The 17,181-nt window shown below is 38.0% G+C and overlaps 2 protein-coding genes across 2 annotated transcripts in view; one reads left to right on the top strand and one right to left on the bottom strand.

The window, feature by feature from the left end:
• The window catches only part of LOC126367736 (uncharacterized), a 558,664-nt gene that overhangs the window by 180,707 nt on the left and 360,776 nt on the right, over positions 1-17,181 (bottom strand). The gene's annotated exons all lie outside the window — the stretch shown is intronic.
• Positions 1,758-3,339, top strand: LOC126367870 (uncharacterized). Its single transcript, XM_050011649.1, has 3 exons — positions 1,758-2,298; positions 2,445-2,566; positions 2,954-3,339. Exons 2-3 carry the CDS (start codon positions 2,511-2,513, stop codon positions 3,300-3,302), a joined length of 405 nt encoding a protein of 134 aa, XP_049867606.1. The 5' UTR covers positions 1,758-2,298; positions 2,445-2,510; the 3' UTR covers positions 3,303-3,339.

Below are 17,181 nucleotides of genomic sequence, written 5' to 3'. Positions count from 1 at the left end.
TTGTATATTGAGGCATGCTTTTTTGTTTCTTATATATTTAGGCAATGAGATAAAGCTGGAACCGCTTAAAGGCTGATATTTATTTATATTTATTTCAAGGTGTGAATTGCTTAAAAATGTCCAACCACTGTCTCTTTCTTCAAATTCCCCTACTTTATTCAACAGAAAAGAAACAACTTCGTTATAAAGATTATCAAAGTCAAAATTTAAGTGAATTGTAAAGTTCTTTGTAGCAAACGACTTTACTTCTTGTACGTCAGTTTTAGGCAAAAGAAAAGATAAAAAAAATTCGAAGTTAATTTTAACAGAAGTGTGGACTTGTAAGGCATGATTTACAAGAGATCTAATTTGTTTACGAATGTTGTTTAAAAATAAAGAAGGTAAGTTTTTTGCTTCTTCATTAGATGCAATAATTCGATAACTTACTATACGTCCTTTAAAAGCGGATGTTATGATCTCTACGTTATCATAAAGCGGAGCAGTACAATTATTTTTGTGCTTACTGCTACGGAAATGTCCAGTCCACTGTCTTCCATTAACATTAACATTACACACAGAGCAGTAACCCATTTTAAATAAAATCGAAAATGGTTCAAAAAAAAAGAACCTTCCTACCAAAATCTATAAAGACACTTTTGTGATATTGTTTTAATTATGAGACGAATTGAGTAAAACCTATAGACTATAAGGCGATCTAAATACTAATTAATATTATAACTTAACATAAACTGCTGGGCACAGGCTTTCTCTTAATCAGACAGAGAGAGAGAGATAAATTAAAAGTAATTACATACAATTATTTGAAGCAGGAAATCAGGAGCTCTTCGACTGCGCGAGTAGCGTCGATGTGGGGAGTCCTTAAAGATGATTATAAGTTCAACCCGAGTATAATCTGTGAAACATGCATTTATATATTAATAAATAGGCAAATGTCGATAACCTAAACTAACTTTAATTATGACACTGTTCAGACTTACCATTTAAGGGTCTACATCAACTCGTCATCTGGTTAGCTTCAAGTCGATAAAGAATGGTAGTCACCTCGTATCTGAAAGTTAGAATTAAATCAATATCTTCATCGTTTACCGGGTTTTTGAGCTAGATTAGGTGCGTATGAAAATAAATATTGTGCACTCTTACCTCGAGAGTGATCGTTGACTTTAATAGTACTTTCTTGAATTTTCACTCATGAATCGCAGCAAGAGAGCGATTCCCTTTTTGACCTGTAAATATTTCGTAATTTTATTAGTTCACTAACCATTTTTTTATAGTTTAAATAAGTATTTACTTAAGTATAATTTTGTTCTTACTCACTTTTTGTTGTAAGTTGTTGAAATACCTTCCTCTGTGTATCGGTGCAGATCGTGGATCTTCTACTTAATTTTTAATAAGTAGGCTGTAAGAAATTTAAAGTTATTAGCTCATAAGTTCATAATTATTGATTTATGAAAAAAATTAACTGAATTACAGTACTTAGGTAAACTTATTTTAATTCAAACTCACTTTTTTGGTAAAACACAGTAATTCTGAAATATATCTTGAGGTTCAAACGTACGAGGGCTTCAACGGACGAAATATGTATGGTAATTCTGAGTAAGTATTAGACACGTGTAATTAAAAGTATTACGTATTAAGTAGGTATGCTGGTATTGCTTTTTTGAATTGATGTTGCAATATTCCGTGGGCTATTTGTTCATCGAAAAAAGATGACTTTAAATATTTTTTGTCAATGCTCATCATTAAGTCAACCTCACACGGGCGTTTCGTGAACGTTTGCACTCCGCGAACGTACATTTGACGCAAACGCGGCGCTCAGACCGCGAACCATATCGTTTTTCTAACGTATAACACGAACGCTCGTGTGGGTCGACCAGTAATTGAATTAGGTTGCTTTTGCTTGCAGTTTTTATAATAGGTAGAGTTCATGTTAAATGGTTTTCAGTGCTTTATTCAATTTACGTTGCAGGTTTTCGTGAGCTGTAACATGGTATCCCAAATGAAATATTTTCGAAAAGGACGTATGTCAACGAATTAAATAGGCTTTAAGGCTTTTTAAATTACGATGTAACATTTTTGCTTAATTTTAGTTTTGGGGTATAAAACAGCGAAGTCTTTGGTAAAAATTATCAGAAGCAGATCAAGAACCTCCTCGCCGAAAAGAGTTGAGTAACCCCCGCTCCTCAGTGAAGAGAGTTGAGCCCTGAGCGACACCAGCCACCGCTTACCAGCCCTGAGGCGACCCCGGCGCTGTGCAAGTGAACACTTCAAGCTAAAACAAGTTCCACTTCTGAGCACTATGTAAGTTCTCCATCACATAATTTTGGAGGTTTAACTTAGAAGTTCTGCTTCACCTATTAGTGTGTGGAGTACACATCACCCAAAGAATTTCTACAGTTACAGTGCAGTACATTACATTGATTTGATTTGATTTATTTTGTTTCAAGTCCGATTCAGAATTTGAAGTTATTCCGAAGCAGGGATCTACAAAGAAGACTCCTGCTGCACGCCAAATGAAGCGTTCGCGAGCCCCTCCGTCGATTTCGTCGATTGACCAGGAGAATACAAAGTGAGTATAATTAACCATGTGACATGTTAATATTTTTTCAGCATGTGGTGCATTGGCTTGATACCTTGATTTCTTCAACAGAAGTCACGGGTTCGATTCCCTGTCGAGTCAATTTACGATCCGGTTCATTACTTTACGTTCGAGAACGGTCCGTATCCCTCAGTTTAAAGGCTCCTGCTGTTCCTGCTATTTATGGCCTCAGTGGTCCAGTGGTTGAGCGTTGGGCTCACGATCCGGAGGCCCCGGGTTCGAATCCCGGTGGGGACGTATCACAAGAATCACTTTGTTTTTATTTATGTTATCGTTATCTCTCGAACAAGTATACATTCCCTACATTCCATACATTCACCAATTCAAAATTCAAAATTCAAATTCTTTTTATTACAGGAAGAAATCAAAGACACACGACATCTTCGGGCTAAGTCACGGGCGCACGGTCGGCAATGAAGGAAGCGACAAGAGGATCGTATCGTACTTCGTGAACAAGGTGGCGAACGGGTCAGAGCGGCGTACAACTAGCTTGGATGGCGAATACGTGGTGGACTTGAAGATATACCATGCCAACGACGTGAACAACACTGATTCAAGAGAAGTCTGGCGCAAGGCTCTTCTACGAATCAAGCTGCAGACTCCGGATGACAGCGATGAGTGGAAGTTGTTACAGAAGCTAGTTACTCGAATTGACAAAAACTTTGAAGATGAACCACGATTTTACTCTGACAAACATGTAGATTGAACACGATTGAACAAATAAAAGCATTACTCCTTACCTACCTTATTTTCTTTAATTACGCCTAACATCAATACTTACACACTCGTACCTACCAAAACTCGTAAATAAAAATTTTCTGATACTTACTTCAAATTAACATTGAATCACTTTGATTAGTTACTTTGATCACTTTGATTACAAACGCAGATTCGATTCTTATTCAAAGATTTAGCGAAGTTAAAATTCTGTTTATCGCGATTACTTACACTTTTATCATGATTACATTTTTATCATGTTTACATTGTGTTAAACATACTCTTGCAGTGGGCAGTATTCACAACATCTATTGTAAGTACATACAAAATAGAATTATTAAAGCATGAACCTTGTTTAAACTTGTTAAAACATTTTTCAATAACTTACTTCTTTCACATTTTATTTTTGTTGTTATTCTTGATTTTGTTCTTGGTGTTGTCTTGTGATGGGTAATTAATGGGTTATTTTATATTATTGGGCATTCCACCCACCTAAGTGAGCGCAGCGAACGGTCGTGAGCAGAGCGAACGATAGGTGGGGCAGAATGCCCAATAATATACTACTAACGTGCCCTCCGAAGCACGGAATCATCTTACTTTTACGGACAATCAGGTGATTCAAGCCTGAAAAGTCCTTACCAAACAAAGGACAGTCTTACAAAGTGATTTCGACAATGTCCCCATCGGGAATCGAACCCGGACCTCCAGATCGTGAGCCTAACGCTCTAACCACTAGACCACGGAGGCTGTTATAGATATGGAAAGTCCCTCATTGGAACGAAATATTTTAACGATTATCCGTTTTAGTATACCTAGTTATTATTGAGTGACTGAGTCAATGCACAAACCGTAATCTTTACCTACGCCAGTTACATTACAATGAGGAAAAACACCCCTTTTTATAAAGAAGCTTTCACATGTCGCATATTAACATATTGAACGAGCTTCTTCTTCTTCTATCGTGTACGTTATACCAACCCCATCAACCCTGGTGTCAGGGTCATTATTGAGCCGCCAAAGGCCCCTGACATGACTCATGTAACGACTACTTATTTACATCAGTAAGTAATAACCGGAACCAACGGCTTAACGTGCCTTCCGATGCACGGATCATCTTACTTTTTGGACAATCACGTGATCAGCCTGTAATGTCGTAACCAAATTAGGGATCACAAAGTGATTTTTGTGATATGTCCCCACCGGGTTTCGACCCCGGGACCTCCTGATCGTGAGTCCAACGCTCAACTACTGGACCACGGAGGCCGTTGAACGAGCTAAAACCCGTTCATGGATCGTTTTACTTCCCGACATAAATCCACCATTTCATGATAACGCAGAAAGGCTAGCACTCACTTGACCTTCTTTATTCCTCAATAATGAATATAGGTCAACATCAGATATTATCTGTGACAATATTTGTCTTTCCCTCAGGGAAAGCCGATGTGAGCATAAAAATACAATGTCAGAATGTCGTTACTAAGATATTTCGGTATTTATAGTAGGGTTCACCGTTTTGCGGCACGTGGAGGGTTTCCGATCTCATTCATCGCTTGTCAGTTAGACATAGACATAACAACATAACAGAAGCTCAAGACTATATCCCAATTGGGTAATTTCCTCCAAAGATAAATTATGATATTCTAATTAGTAAATAAAGACAGATCTAATGGTGACAAAAAACGTTTTCTAACTTGTTTATGAATTATGATAAAGAAAGTTGTACTTAATAGTAAGTGCGAAATTTTGACACGTTTTTCTGTGACCTCACGAGTTGCTTTTCCATACAAATTCCATAGTAATTTCGTGTTTTGACGTTTAGTAAAAAGTAATTGATTTTACTAATTTGAAACTACCCCATTGGGGTAGTTAGAGGTACATCCATAACAAGATGAAATAAGTACCACACCTCGTCGAGCTTTCTGCTATTTGTGTGGTGGTAGGGTTTTAGAAGGACGTATTGACCAAATTGGAGATGTCCTTAAAAAGGGTTTTAATGCAACAACAAATGAAATTCCATAGTCTCAGCTTACCCCGGTGGGAAATCGGCGTGAGTTTAAATGTATGTATATTATATAATTAAATAGAAAAACATTGAAATAACGAGGGTTAGGCAGTGTTCACACCAAACTGACTGTCAGCCGCCGACAGTGAGCGAGCGTTACGCAGTGTATTGTAATTCCATACATATTCGCTTTTTCGTTCACACCAAACCGACAATACGCCATGACGCTATGCGTAGACGCTGATAGTCGGCGGCCGACTAATAAAGTGCGTCACTACCGCCGCGGACGCTGATTGGCTACGCGGCTGAACGCCAGCGTATTGGATTCAAATCGGCCGGCGGATTGTTTTCGCGAAACTCAAGCCACTCAGCTCTTTTATATGAAAAATAGTCGGCCGCTCAGCGTACGCATTTGGTGTGAACGTATACAAGCCGACTGTTTTGTTCACACCAATGGCGTATTGTCAGCTACAGCGTATTGTAAGCTTAATGTGAACAAAAAATACCATTTATTTTTACGTTCACACTGAGGCTTATAGTGAGCCTGCGCACAATCGGCGGCTGACTATACGTTTGGTGTGAACACGCACTTATAATGAAGAAATACACAGTAGAATGTGATTTTTCAAACATGCGCTTACGTGGTTATCACCACAGCGCCGACGTGGAAACTAAACTCGGTGTAAATAGTGCCTTATATTCATCCCCCTAGCATTATCTCGTTTTCACAGGGTCCGGTTACCTGACCTGAAGATTTGACAGGTCCGGGTTTTACAGTTGTCTGACCTTCCAACCCGCGAAAGGAAAACCAGCCCAATACAGCTTAGGCCACATACCTCAGAAAATTTATTTCTCGGAAAGGAACGAATGAGCATTTATGATCCAAACATGAAGTCGAAAACAAATTCGACAATCATTGGTTTAGGCTTGTGCTGGATTCAAAAGTTATACCAACTGGGCTACCACGGCTGGTTAACAGCACCTTATATTGATATTCCATTAATATGCACATATTCTATTACAAGCAAACAGGTTCCTCAGTTAACGTTTGCCGATAACTTAGCTGGCATATGTTATCGACAAGTAAATAGGTACTTCGAACCTAGCTTGTAAGCGAGACCTTCTAGGTATTTCTAAGGCCCTGCGCAGACGACAGACTATCCGTGACGCACTTTTTAGTCTGTGAAAATATAACCTATGCAATTATATGCAGTAACGCACACGACGCGCAAAAAGTCCGGCGCGTTACTGCATATAATTGCATAGGTTATATTTTCACAGACTAAAAAGTGCGTCACGGATAGTCTGTCGTCTGCGCAGGGCCTAAAACACACATAAATTAAGCCGTTTTGTGTGTTATACAGGTCTCCGACACCGATCAACACCGCTTTACCGATTATTAAAGATTTACCTCATTTAGCGCTTATCGCTACCGGCCTACTCATCCACTCCGGCATCATCATCATCAGCCCATTAACGTCCCCACTGCTGAGGCACGGGCCTTCCCTATGGATGGATAGGGAGATCGGGCCTTCAACTACCACGCGGGCCCAGTGCGGATTGATGGTTATTAACGACTGCTAATGCAGCCGGGACCAACGGCTTAACGTGCCTTCCGAAGCACGGAGGAGCTCGAGATGAAAACTTTTTTTGTGGTCACCCATCCTATGACCGGCCTTTTGCGAAGGTTGCTTAACTTCAACAATCGCCGACCGAGCGCGTTTACCGCTGCGCCACCGAGCTCCTCACCGGCCCACTAGGGTCGATTAATTATTTCAAATATAATCCTCTCAGACGACGCCCTGAGCCAAGGTTCGCGCCTTACTGGGCTCCGTCAGGCTTGTGGCCTTAAATTTTGTACATGTAAATAAAGTCAGGCATACGGGTACGGGTGGGTATGCTACTTAGGTTCTATGACGTAGCGAGTAGGTGCCGCTACTTCAAAAGCGCACCCCTGATGCCGGGCAGCAGCGGTATCAGTACTGGTTGGAGGTCGAGGAAATGGATTCTGGTAGGGCTCTAGCTAGAACATCACCGATTGAGAAATTGGTCGGTGTAGGTACTGCAGAACGGAAGCCGATTGGGGCAACCACCGTTCTTTACGCCCTATCTATGGAGTAATGGCGATTATTTCACCGACAACAGCGCAGCTCTTAAATAAAGAGAGAGAGAGAGAGAGAAATAAATTCAGCATGAAGCCACATTTTCACTAACTACGTGTTACTACATACGGTGAGATTGTGTTCAAACGTAAATCTATTTTCAATAACCCTCCCTTTTGCTTCGCCGCAGTCAAGTAATGAAAAAAAAAACAATGTTCGATACGGAAAATATTTTGGATGCGGCAAAATTCAAATGTCGACGTTTGATAAATTACTTTCTTAATCTATCTCTCGAGGGATAGGCAAAGGACCGACAAACAACTTTGCAATCAATCATCATTATTAGAGAATGGCTGGCGTTATTGCCTAATGAAAACCTAGCTAAATTATGATTCTTGTTATTTAGAATTTGGAAAGATAATTAAAAACGGAAATACGGCTCTAAAGTCGTGAAGTTAAAACTAAATTTAATTAAAGACACAATTAAATTGAATTACTATGTTTATAACCAGCATCACAGCACTGCCTAGGGATATTGTAGGCAGTACCACAACAAATATACTGGGAGCGAATAATACATACATTGCACATTCAGCTACTTATCTTCTTTGTCGTAAAAGAGTTTTTTTTTATTATATTATTATATTTCTATGGAAAACATAACATATCATTGGACAGAGGTCACCGCCTGATACGATTTGATGATGAAGAAGTTACCGTTCTATACGTATGACTTACTGTACTTTTGCAGCAAATGTCATCAACTACTTGGCAAACGGGGCGTGCTGAGGACTCTCACCCGGCATAAAATTCAAGACAGGCTTGAGAATGCCCAGTTGGACGTCGGCTCGGCTCAGGACGTCGTCTGAGGAATAGATTCTAGCGGGCCGACAGCGATAAGCACTGAATTAAGAAAATTGTTGACAACGCCAGCGGGTCGATATCGGTGTGCTTAATCTATTGTTTCATACATACACATCATCATTATTATCAACCAACCTTATTCCTTTTTTACGGGGTTCGCTTACCTAACTCGAAGGTTAGGTGTCCGGTTTATAGAGAAATACTTGACCTTCCAACCCGCGAAGGGAAAACCAGCCCAATACAGAATGTAGGTTTCCTCACGATGTTTTCTTTCACCGTTTAGCATGTGATATGTACTCATTTGTATGTTAATTATTCAAATTAATACCTTTTATTACAATAGTATTTAGCACCTCGTTCGCACTAATGATATTGCAAGCTGTCACCAACTTTTGACAATTAGCTATGATAATTACTTCAATTATGTCATTTAGAAGGCCGTAATTAAGTAACTATATGTTTGAGTGTTCGAATTCGGCCTACCTGGTGCAACAATATATTTTTATAATGTTTATATATACTGAGTAATTATATTCCCACTGCACGAAAAAAACAGAGTACGAGTATCGTTTTTTCATTCCTTCATCATTAATTAAAGAGCCACGCTCTTGTCGGTGTAGTATTCTCCATGCTACTTTTTAGGGAAAAATAGGACAGTGGTTTCCCTCTTGCCTTTCCCCCGCAGTATTCCGTCTGACGCGAGTGGGATGGCGCCCAGAGTAGTCAATTTCAAAGCCGTACTAGGACTCCTGTCCACCGCCTCTGAATAGTACTGACAGCTATTACTGTCCTCTGTCAGGTTACTCTTTCCATATCTGTAAAAAAGAATAGCTATGTAGATTTTAGTCCTTAGGTATTCTGTCCAGACAAAGGAAATACATTTTTTTACATGTCCCAACCACCGGGATTTAAATCCGGGTCCTCCAGATCGTGAGCCCAACGCTCAATCACTAGAACACGGAATGCGAAATGAAAACCTATTTTTTTAGTTGGGATGTTTAATTTATCGAGAATTAACAGTAATGAACAACCATTCGGGACAAATCTACGACACAGGAAAAATAGTCATAATTTCACATCAATTTCATAATGACTTCCCTTGTAGACTTCAAAACACCTTAAAAATCGAACATAAAAATTTGTAAATTGGCTATCGAGTTTACAGCCCACGCTTTAAGGAAAATTAGACGGAATTTCATATTTCTAAATAATATTATTGGACCCTAAACCAATAAATAAACCTTGTTTATCTATAAGAAAGGAAATCGCTGCTAATTCATTGTGACCTAACTTTAGATAATGTTACACATTCAACTTTAAATAAATAGAAACTGCGAAGCATTATTAATAATATTAACGTATTAACGTAACGCAATAAACGTCCAAGTAAAAAGAAACCCGTTAACAGCCTTGAGGTCAAGTACTTAAATGATTAATTCCGCGCGACGGAGTTGAGCGAAATAATTTGAAACAAAATTAAAATTTCGCCTCACCCGCTTTTTTAGTTTTCATTTAACCCGAACCGACTGAACCGGTGTAGGACCAACCATGGAAAGTCGAACTATCCTACATAAATGGAGCTTAAAGGAGTCGCCATATTGTATGAAGAGTCATACAATAAGGAATAAAATACACACAGGTGTATCTATAAGGCGAGACTTCAATTTAACCACAGTTACTCGACCAGAGACTCCTTCCACCACATTGAACAAGTTCTCCTCGCCTCACTGACTCTGCTCATCGAAATTTAATTACAATCTATAGGTAACCTGTATGAAGCAAGTATTCAAGTAAGTATTAAAATTATTTTAAAGGTAGGTCCTGTTTGCCTCGACTATTATCTGTAAAATTCCTTCAACAATCCGCAGTGGAGCAGCGTTGTGGAGTTTGCTACATACTTCTACATACTAGTCTTATATTATGTATTATGTCTAACCAAGCTAACGTTTACTAGAGGGTACCAAGTACAATACGGAGTTTTGGATCAACACAACATACAGTATTTAGTGCATAAGCAAACCCGACGAATGGATTAAAATAAATTCTGACGTAAAATAAAACTGGTGCCTCGTTTATATCTATAAAAGACGCATTTCCATGCGCTGCTTACTGCCTCGTGCATCTCTCCGCTTCTCACTAAACGAGAGTAAGAAATCCCTTGGCTCTGTTCAATGTCTTTCTGTAAACAGTTCTTAGAATTTGCATAAATAAAAGGAATCCTCTATTCCAGCCTTTCTCAAAATATTGTCCGCGGAACCTTGGGGATCTGAAAAGCCTTTTAGATCAGTTTGCAGCCAATTACCATAATATACCAATGTACTGGAAAAGACTGGATACTAAACTTAACATGAGGCAATTTCTCTACGCCTACGTCTACGCCTCTAGCTTTACGTTTCGGGGCCTCTAACTCTACGCCTGACATATATAACAACTTACAAACAATCATGTAAAATAAGGTGAAAGAATGAATCATTTTCCCAAAAGGGTTCCGTCACCAAAAAACTTTGAGAGCCGCTGCTTTACCTTTGCCTCCAATAAGACTTGTTAACTGCTGACAATGCAAAGGGGCATTATAAGGGATGGAAAATAAATCTTCCTACATAGAAAACAGGCATTTAATTTGAATGGAAGACAATAAATATTCATGAATGGGTAAGGGTAAGAGACAGTGTTTCAATTCTGAGATTCTAAGGTCGTGAAACTTGCCAAAGTGACGATTATATCTGGTATTTGAATTTAAAATTTAAATTCTAGGTGATTTAATAGGTATTTCTCCGTTAGACTGAAAGTAATGAACTTCGGCCAAGTAGTAAATCCAAATAAAAGGATTAAGGAAAACATGCCTACTGCTTTTGGATGCTTTTCATTCTCAGTTACGTTTTTCTATGACGTCACAGGTTGCTTTTTCAAACAAATTCCATAGTAATCTCGTGTTTTGACGTTTAGTAAAAAGTAAATGATTAAAGTTTTTTTTTAAGATGTGCTATCTTATTTTGTTCTTAAAACTCCAATAATATCGTCAGTGGAAAGGCAAAATTACATAACCGCCAAAATATCCTAAAACAGTAGCCCATCTTATGATAATATCATAATAAGCAATAGATAATATTATTAGACATATAAATTGAAAAAAAACAATTTAAACTTACGTTGACGTCATCTAAATTTGATAAATGGGTAAAAAGTTATGATAAAACATACATACATACATAAACTCACGCCCGTAATCCCTAATGGGGTGGGCAGAGCCACAAGTAATCAAAGACAACTTGCAGCCACTGTTGATACGAAGTCCAAAGATGGATATGATGAACCTTATGGTGATAAGGGATCAGCCTATCGCCCATAACATTAGTCCATCATGATTAGTTATGATAAAAAAACGAATAAAATACTTTAAACGGCTTTTTCTTGAAATGGCATTTTGGCGCATACGTAATTTTGCTGGGTATTTTGGGGGGTAGAGGCTGGAAAACATTTTTTTTGGAGAACAAGTAACTATTACACCTCAATGACACTAATTCGAATTCCGGCCCGAGCTTTAATACACTTTATTCGACAAAATGAATGTTGAATTTGCATTTGAATAGTGGATGTACCTATAGGTATATTATCCACCTGTACCACCCCTTTGGGGATACAGGCGTGATGCTATGTTATGTTACGTCGCCTCAGATAGCTTTAAATGGGGAATGGTGAGGGCTCCCACCGTCAGTTAGTTGGGCGCGAACCTCAGGGCGTCATCTAAAAGGATTATATTTGAAAGTATCACTCGACCTTAGTCTACGTCTACGCGGCAGTGATAATAATATATTATGGTGTACTTAGATATAAGGTGACATTACAATCCCATAATCTACCTTCGGCCTCAACAAACTATACAGACAGAACACCTTTGTGTGGCGAGCGAGTAATATTTATTTATTTATTTATTGTACACACAAAAGGGGTATAATAAATTTAACACTATGTGGTACAACTAGATTACAAGAAAATTAACGTGTTGATGATGCTTAAAATAGGAAAATTAATGCCTGTGCTATAAGCATCAATAACCAATTCGAGAGTTATAACTGCAGCAATAATTTCAATATTTATAATGAAGTTGATCTTGATTTAATTTGTTTAACACCAGTTTTGCAGCGGCGAGGAGATTACTCAGTCAAAGGTTTTTTGACACCTAATCTTCTTTTTATTTTCTCTCTTATAACTTTAATTTGCCTGTGCACAACTTTCTGATATCATATTAACTAGTTCAGGGTTTTAGCGAGGAGAACCGATGGCCGCTGGGACGGAAAGGTTCTCGAATGGCGACCACGTGTCGGACGACGCTCAGTGGGTAGGCCCGCTACAAGGTGGACCGACGATCTGGTGAAGGTCGCGGGAAGCCGCTGGATGCGGGCAGCGCAGGACCGATCGTCGTGGAGATCCTTGGGGGAGGCCTGCCCAGCAGTAGGCTCGTACGATAATGATGATGATGAGTTCAGGGTTATCAGTGGAAACCTGTTATTAGTTTTAACAGTTGAAAAATGCTGGTTTTCTACTTTCTGTATTTTATAACTAATGGTTTCCCATAAATAAATAATATATATTTTTATCAATGTCACTGTAGTTTTGACTAATTGTTTGTAACTTGCCTATAAGGCCCCTGATTCATTGATGTGTAATATATTAAGTATTTTACTAATTACCCTGGTTATCTTTCAGCTTGTGGCTATGTGAACTTATTTAAATTTAGGTAGGTACTATTTAAATGTAGTATAATTATATATAATATTTATAAGTAGTTTATTGTAATATTATAAAATGTATTTTATTTTTCTTTTATTTGTGCTGTTTCTAGCGTTGATCGCGTGTTCAATTCCACGTAATCCATATAAGTATTGGCAATAATCAGCGTTCTTTTTGATATTTAAATAACACGATCGATTTACTTAAGTATATAAAACAGATACGTAATTTAGCCGGGAATGGTTATTAGGTACACAAAAAACTGGAATTAAATTTGTATAATGCGAATGATTCCCGTGAATTTATTTGGACAGCTTGCATTAATGGTGTTTCATTTCCATGAAATAATAATTTCAATGGAAAATGTTTTCGTGTATTTCGTAATTGGAATTTCGAGCGTGGTTGTGCATAATGGATATTTCTTATAGTAAAGACTTAGCCACATTATCACCGGCAAGACACCGTGTGATGTGGTCAAACCCTTCTTCTATCGTGTGGGTTGTCAGGTTATCAACCTCAAACCTGGTATCAGGGTCATAACTGAGCCGCCAAAGGCCTCTGACAAGCCTCATGTAACAACCATTTACTTACATCAGAGTAAATAGGACCAATGACTTGACTTGCCTTCGGAATCAGCTTACGGGCATTCATGTGCCTACCAAACTAAGAGATCATCATCATCAACAGCCTATATACGTCCCACTGCTGGGCACAGGCCTCCCCTCAATCAACTGGAGGGGGTATGGAGCATACTCCACCACGCTGCTCCAATGCGTGTTGGTGGAGGTGTTTTTACGGCTAATAGCCGGGACCAACGGCTTAACGTGCCCTCCGAAGGACGGAATCATCTTACTTTTTCGGACAATCAGGTGATTCAAGCCTGAAAAGTCCTTACCAAACAAAGGACAGTCTCACAAAGTGATTTCGACAATGTCCCCATCGGGAATCGAACCCGGACCTCCAGATCGTAAACTAAGAGATCATAAATGTTTTTTGTGATATGTACCCACCGAGATTCGAACTCGAATGGTTCGTTGTAGAAACTAAACAATAGGTCGTAATAGAAGAACTAAATTACTAAATTTTACGTAAGTAAAGTAAAAAAATACGTATTCTTTCTTATGTCAAAGCCCAAAGAATAATGTGATAAATCACTGATACAAAGAAGAATATTTTAGGAACACCACCATAAACAACATGACAAAAAATAAACAAACACACATATTCTGAATGATAACCAAATTACATTTTACAAAACGCCTGAAACTTTCCAAAAGGCAAAATGAGGGCTTTCCAACAATTCTCACATCGTTTATTAAGTTGCTCTTGTAACTTTCAGAGGCGCGGGCGGCTTAAACATTTTGCAGTAATGACCGGAATCCATCTTGTAAGGAGTCCAAGTTAGATTAAGGTTGCTGCCATGCTGAATAACGGCCTCAATCGTCCAGTAGTTGAGCGTTGGGCTCACGATCCCGGAGGTCCTGGGTTACAATCACGGTGGGGACATATCACAAAAATCACTTTGTGATCCCTAGTTTGGTTAGGTCATCATAGACCCTTTCATCAACCCGCAGTTGAGCAGCGTGGCAGAGTATGCTCCATACCTCCTCAAGTTGACTGATAGGAGGCCTGTGCCCAGCAGGGTATATAAAGGCTGTTTATGAGTTTTTTTTTTAAGAAAATCACATCTGAACATGATTTTTCAGAAAGACGTTAACGTGGATTTTAGTATAAGGTGTAGTTATATAGATTCTAGTGTAATTCACTCTTAAGTATCATTACTAAGTAAGTGAGGGGGTTGATTCAGACCATGATTCCGAGTTAAAATCAAGTGGAATTTTCCGTCGCAAAATTCATGATTTTTTTTTAGTTTTTTAAAATTATTTTCAATTCTATACTTTTGCGATGGAAAATTCCACTTGATATTAACTCAGAATAATCAGATGAATCATCCCTCTCAGTATTCGTTACGATGACACTTACACCCCGTACAAGTACATACGGTAGCCATATAAGTAGGTATGGGTGTTAGTGACACCGTAACGAATACTGAAGGGGATGGTTCAGACCATGATTCTGAGTTGATATCAAGTGGAATTTCGTGTCAAAAAATTCATGAAAATTTTTCTTTTCTTTTTAATTATTTTCCAATCCATACTTTTGCGACGGAAATTTCTACTTGATATCAACTCAGAATCATGGCCTGAACCACCCCTCAAAGTTTTCGTTACAATGTCACTAACACCCTGTATGTATGACTGAAGAACAAAAGACCAAAGGTTATGGCCGTATTGTAGTAAAAGCAAAGCTTCACTTGACATTACCAGCCTCCATTAACGTTTATTACATTAACGGCCTCCGTGGTCCAGTGGTTTGAGTGTTGGGCTCACGACCCGGAGGTCCCGGGTTCAAATCCCGGTGGGGACATATCACAAAAATCACTTTGTGATCCCTAGTTTGGTTAGGATCACATGATTGTCCGAAAATAACATGATCCGTGCTTCGGAAGGCACGTTAAGCTGTTGGTCCCGGTTACTACTTGCTGATGTAAGTAAGTAGTCGTTACATGAGCCATGTCAGGGGCCTTTGGCGACTCAATAACCCTGACACCAGGGTTGATGGGGTTGGTAATCCACCTCACAACCCACACGATAAGACTTGACATTCACTTATTGAACGATTTAATAATGTGTAAGTACTTACACAGAACTTTCGCAAGAAGCAGAAGAGAAGATTAAGGAAGGACAAGAAAAACTGTTTATACCAAACGGTTGTACTTAAAACTTGCAATCAGTCACAAGACTTTAATCAGATTTGACGTGTGAATTGATTATTTAGAAGTAAAGCAACCAATACCACCATCTTCCATAGTACCCAAGTAGCAACCGATTGTCTTAGAAGAGAATTGTAGATATCTTGAAGGCAAGTAGACTAAATCAAGCCCTTGTCTTGGATAAGTCTTATATGTCTCCAAGATATCCCTCAAGATGTCTTGAAGATACAGTTCAGTAAAAGTAGGCACATACTTTAACTCTTATACAAGACAGACTTAAGACAACGTTAAGTCAGACTTAAACCCTACTTTAGACAATGTTCTTGCGTATTCTAAACTTAGAATTCTTGTAGTATCACTTAATACCAAAAATGTATACTTGAAGATATCTACAATACTTAGTTAAGACTATAGGATTGAATTGCACTGAGTCAATTGTAACTTAACGAAGTAAAACTTCAGGTCATACTAAAACGATTTTTACTTCACGCGTCTTTATTTTAGAATATAATGGCGAACATTTATATTAACACAAGAAATGAAGACTGTAAGAAAATGGCGTCTAAAATATTTGTTAAGTTGTTTTAACAAAAGGTTATTCTGCCGTTTCACATACAGGAAATTATAAACGCATGATTGTTTCTCGTGTAAAATCGATAGAAAGTGTTAAAAAACAGAAGGGCCTTTAATATACCAGAAAAATAATAATAAAATTTGGATTGATTATTCAGCAAATAAAAAAAATGGTGACATATAGTATAGAGAAATTCATTTTCTATTAATATGTGACAGCTGAACGCAATAATTGTTACTAAAACAGAAATATATATTAATTTACTTCAGTTTTTGACGATAATATTGTCAAAAAATTATTACATGTTTTCTTCCTGTAAGTGCAAAATGGCGTTAAGTAATATTTTTCTAAATGAAGTAAGACTTTAGAAACAATTGATTTCGTAAGAATCAGTTTAGAAAAGTAAAGTCAAGTTGCACTTCATCAAGTACTAGTTAAGATAAATTTTACTTCAATTGTCTAGGAGTATACCAACTTAAGACAAAAAGTATTTAGTGAATTCCTACTTAAAACTCTTATGTCTAAAGTGATCCTCTATTTTGATTTAGTAAAGTAATGTCGTAAAATCATGTTTGTTTATTTTGTGCCAGAATCATCTATGTAACAAGTAACAATTAAAATCGAACAAGCTTTTAAAACCTATGGAAAGTATGTTTGTTTGAGAGGTAAGTTTTTCGACTCGTGGAAGATAAAAAAATATTGTTATGCTGAGTTCTTACTTGGATAGGAATGTGATTTACTTAATTATTTAATATTTATCACAATTGGAACTAACAAACATAAACTCAATTTGCTAATGAGTCTCCGCGCATACATTCTCAT

This window comes from Pectinophora gossypiella, chromosome 6 (assembly GCF_024362695.1).
Source record: "Pectinophora gossypiella chromosome 6, ilPecGoss1.1, whole genome shotgun sequence".
Classification (NCBI taxonomy): domain Eukaryota; kingdom Metazoa; phylum Arthropoda; class Insecta; order Lepidoptera; family Gelechiidae; genus Pectinophora; species Pectinophora gossypiella.
The sequence above is the reverse complement of the archived record's forward strand: the minus strand, read 5'-3'. Positions and strand labels throughout refer to the sequence as shown.

Bases quoted from the DNA above. Each gene is read 5' to 3' on its own strand.
- LOC126367870 (XM_050011649.1), top strand. From the start codon at position 2,511: ATGAAGCGTTCGCGAGCCCCTCCGTCGATTTCGTCGATTGACCAGGAG. The intron at 2,567-2,953 runs GTGAGTATAATT...TTTTTATTACAG, and splicing joins ATTGACCAGGAGAATACAAA to GAAGAAATCAAAGACACACG.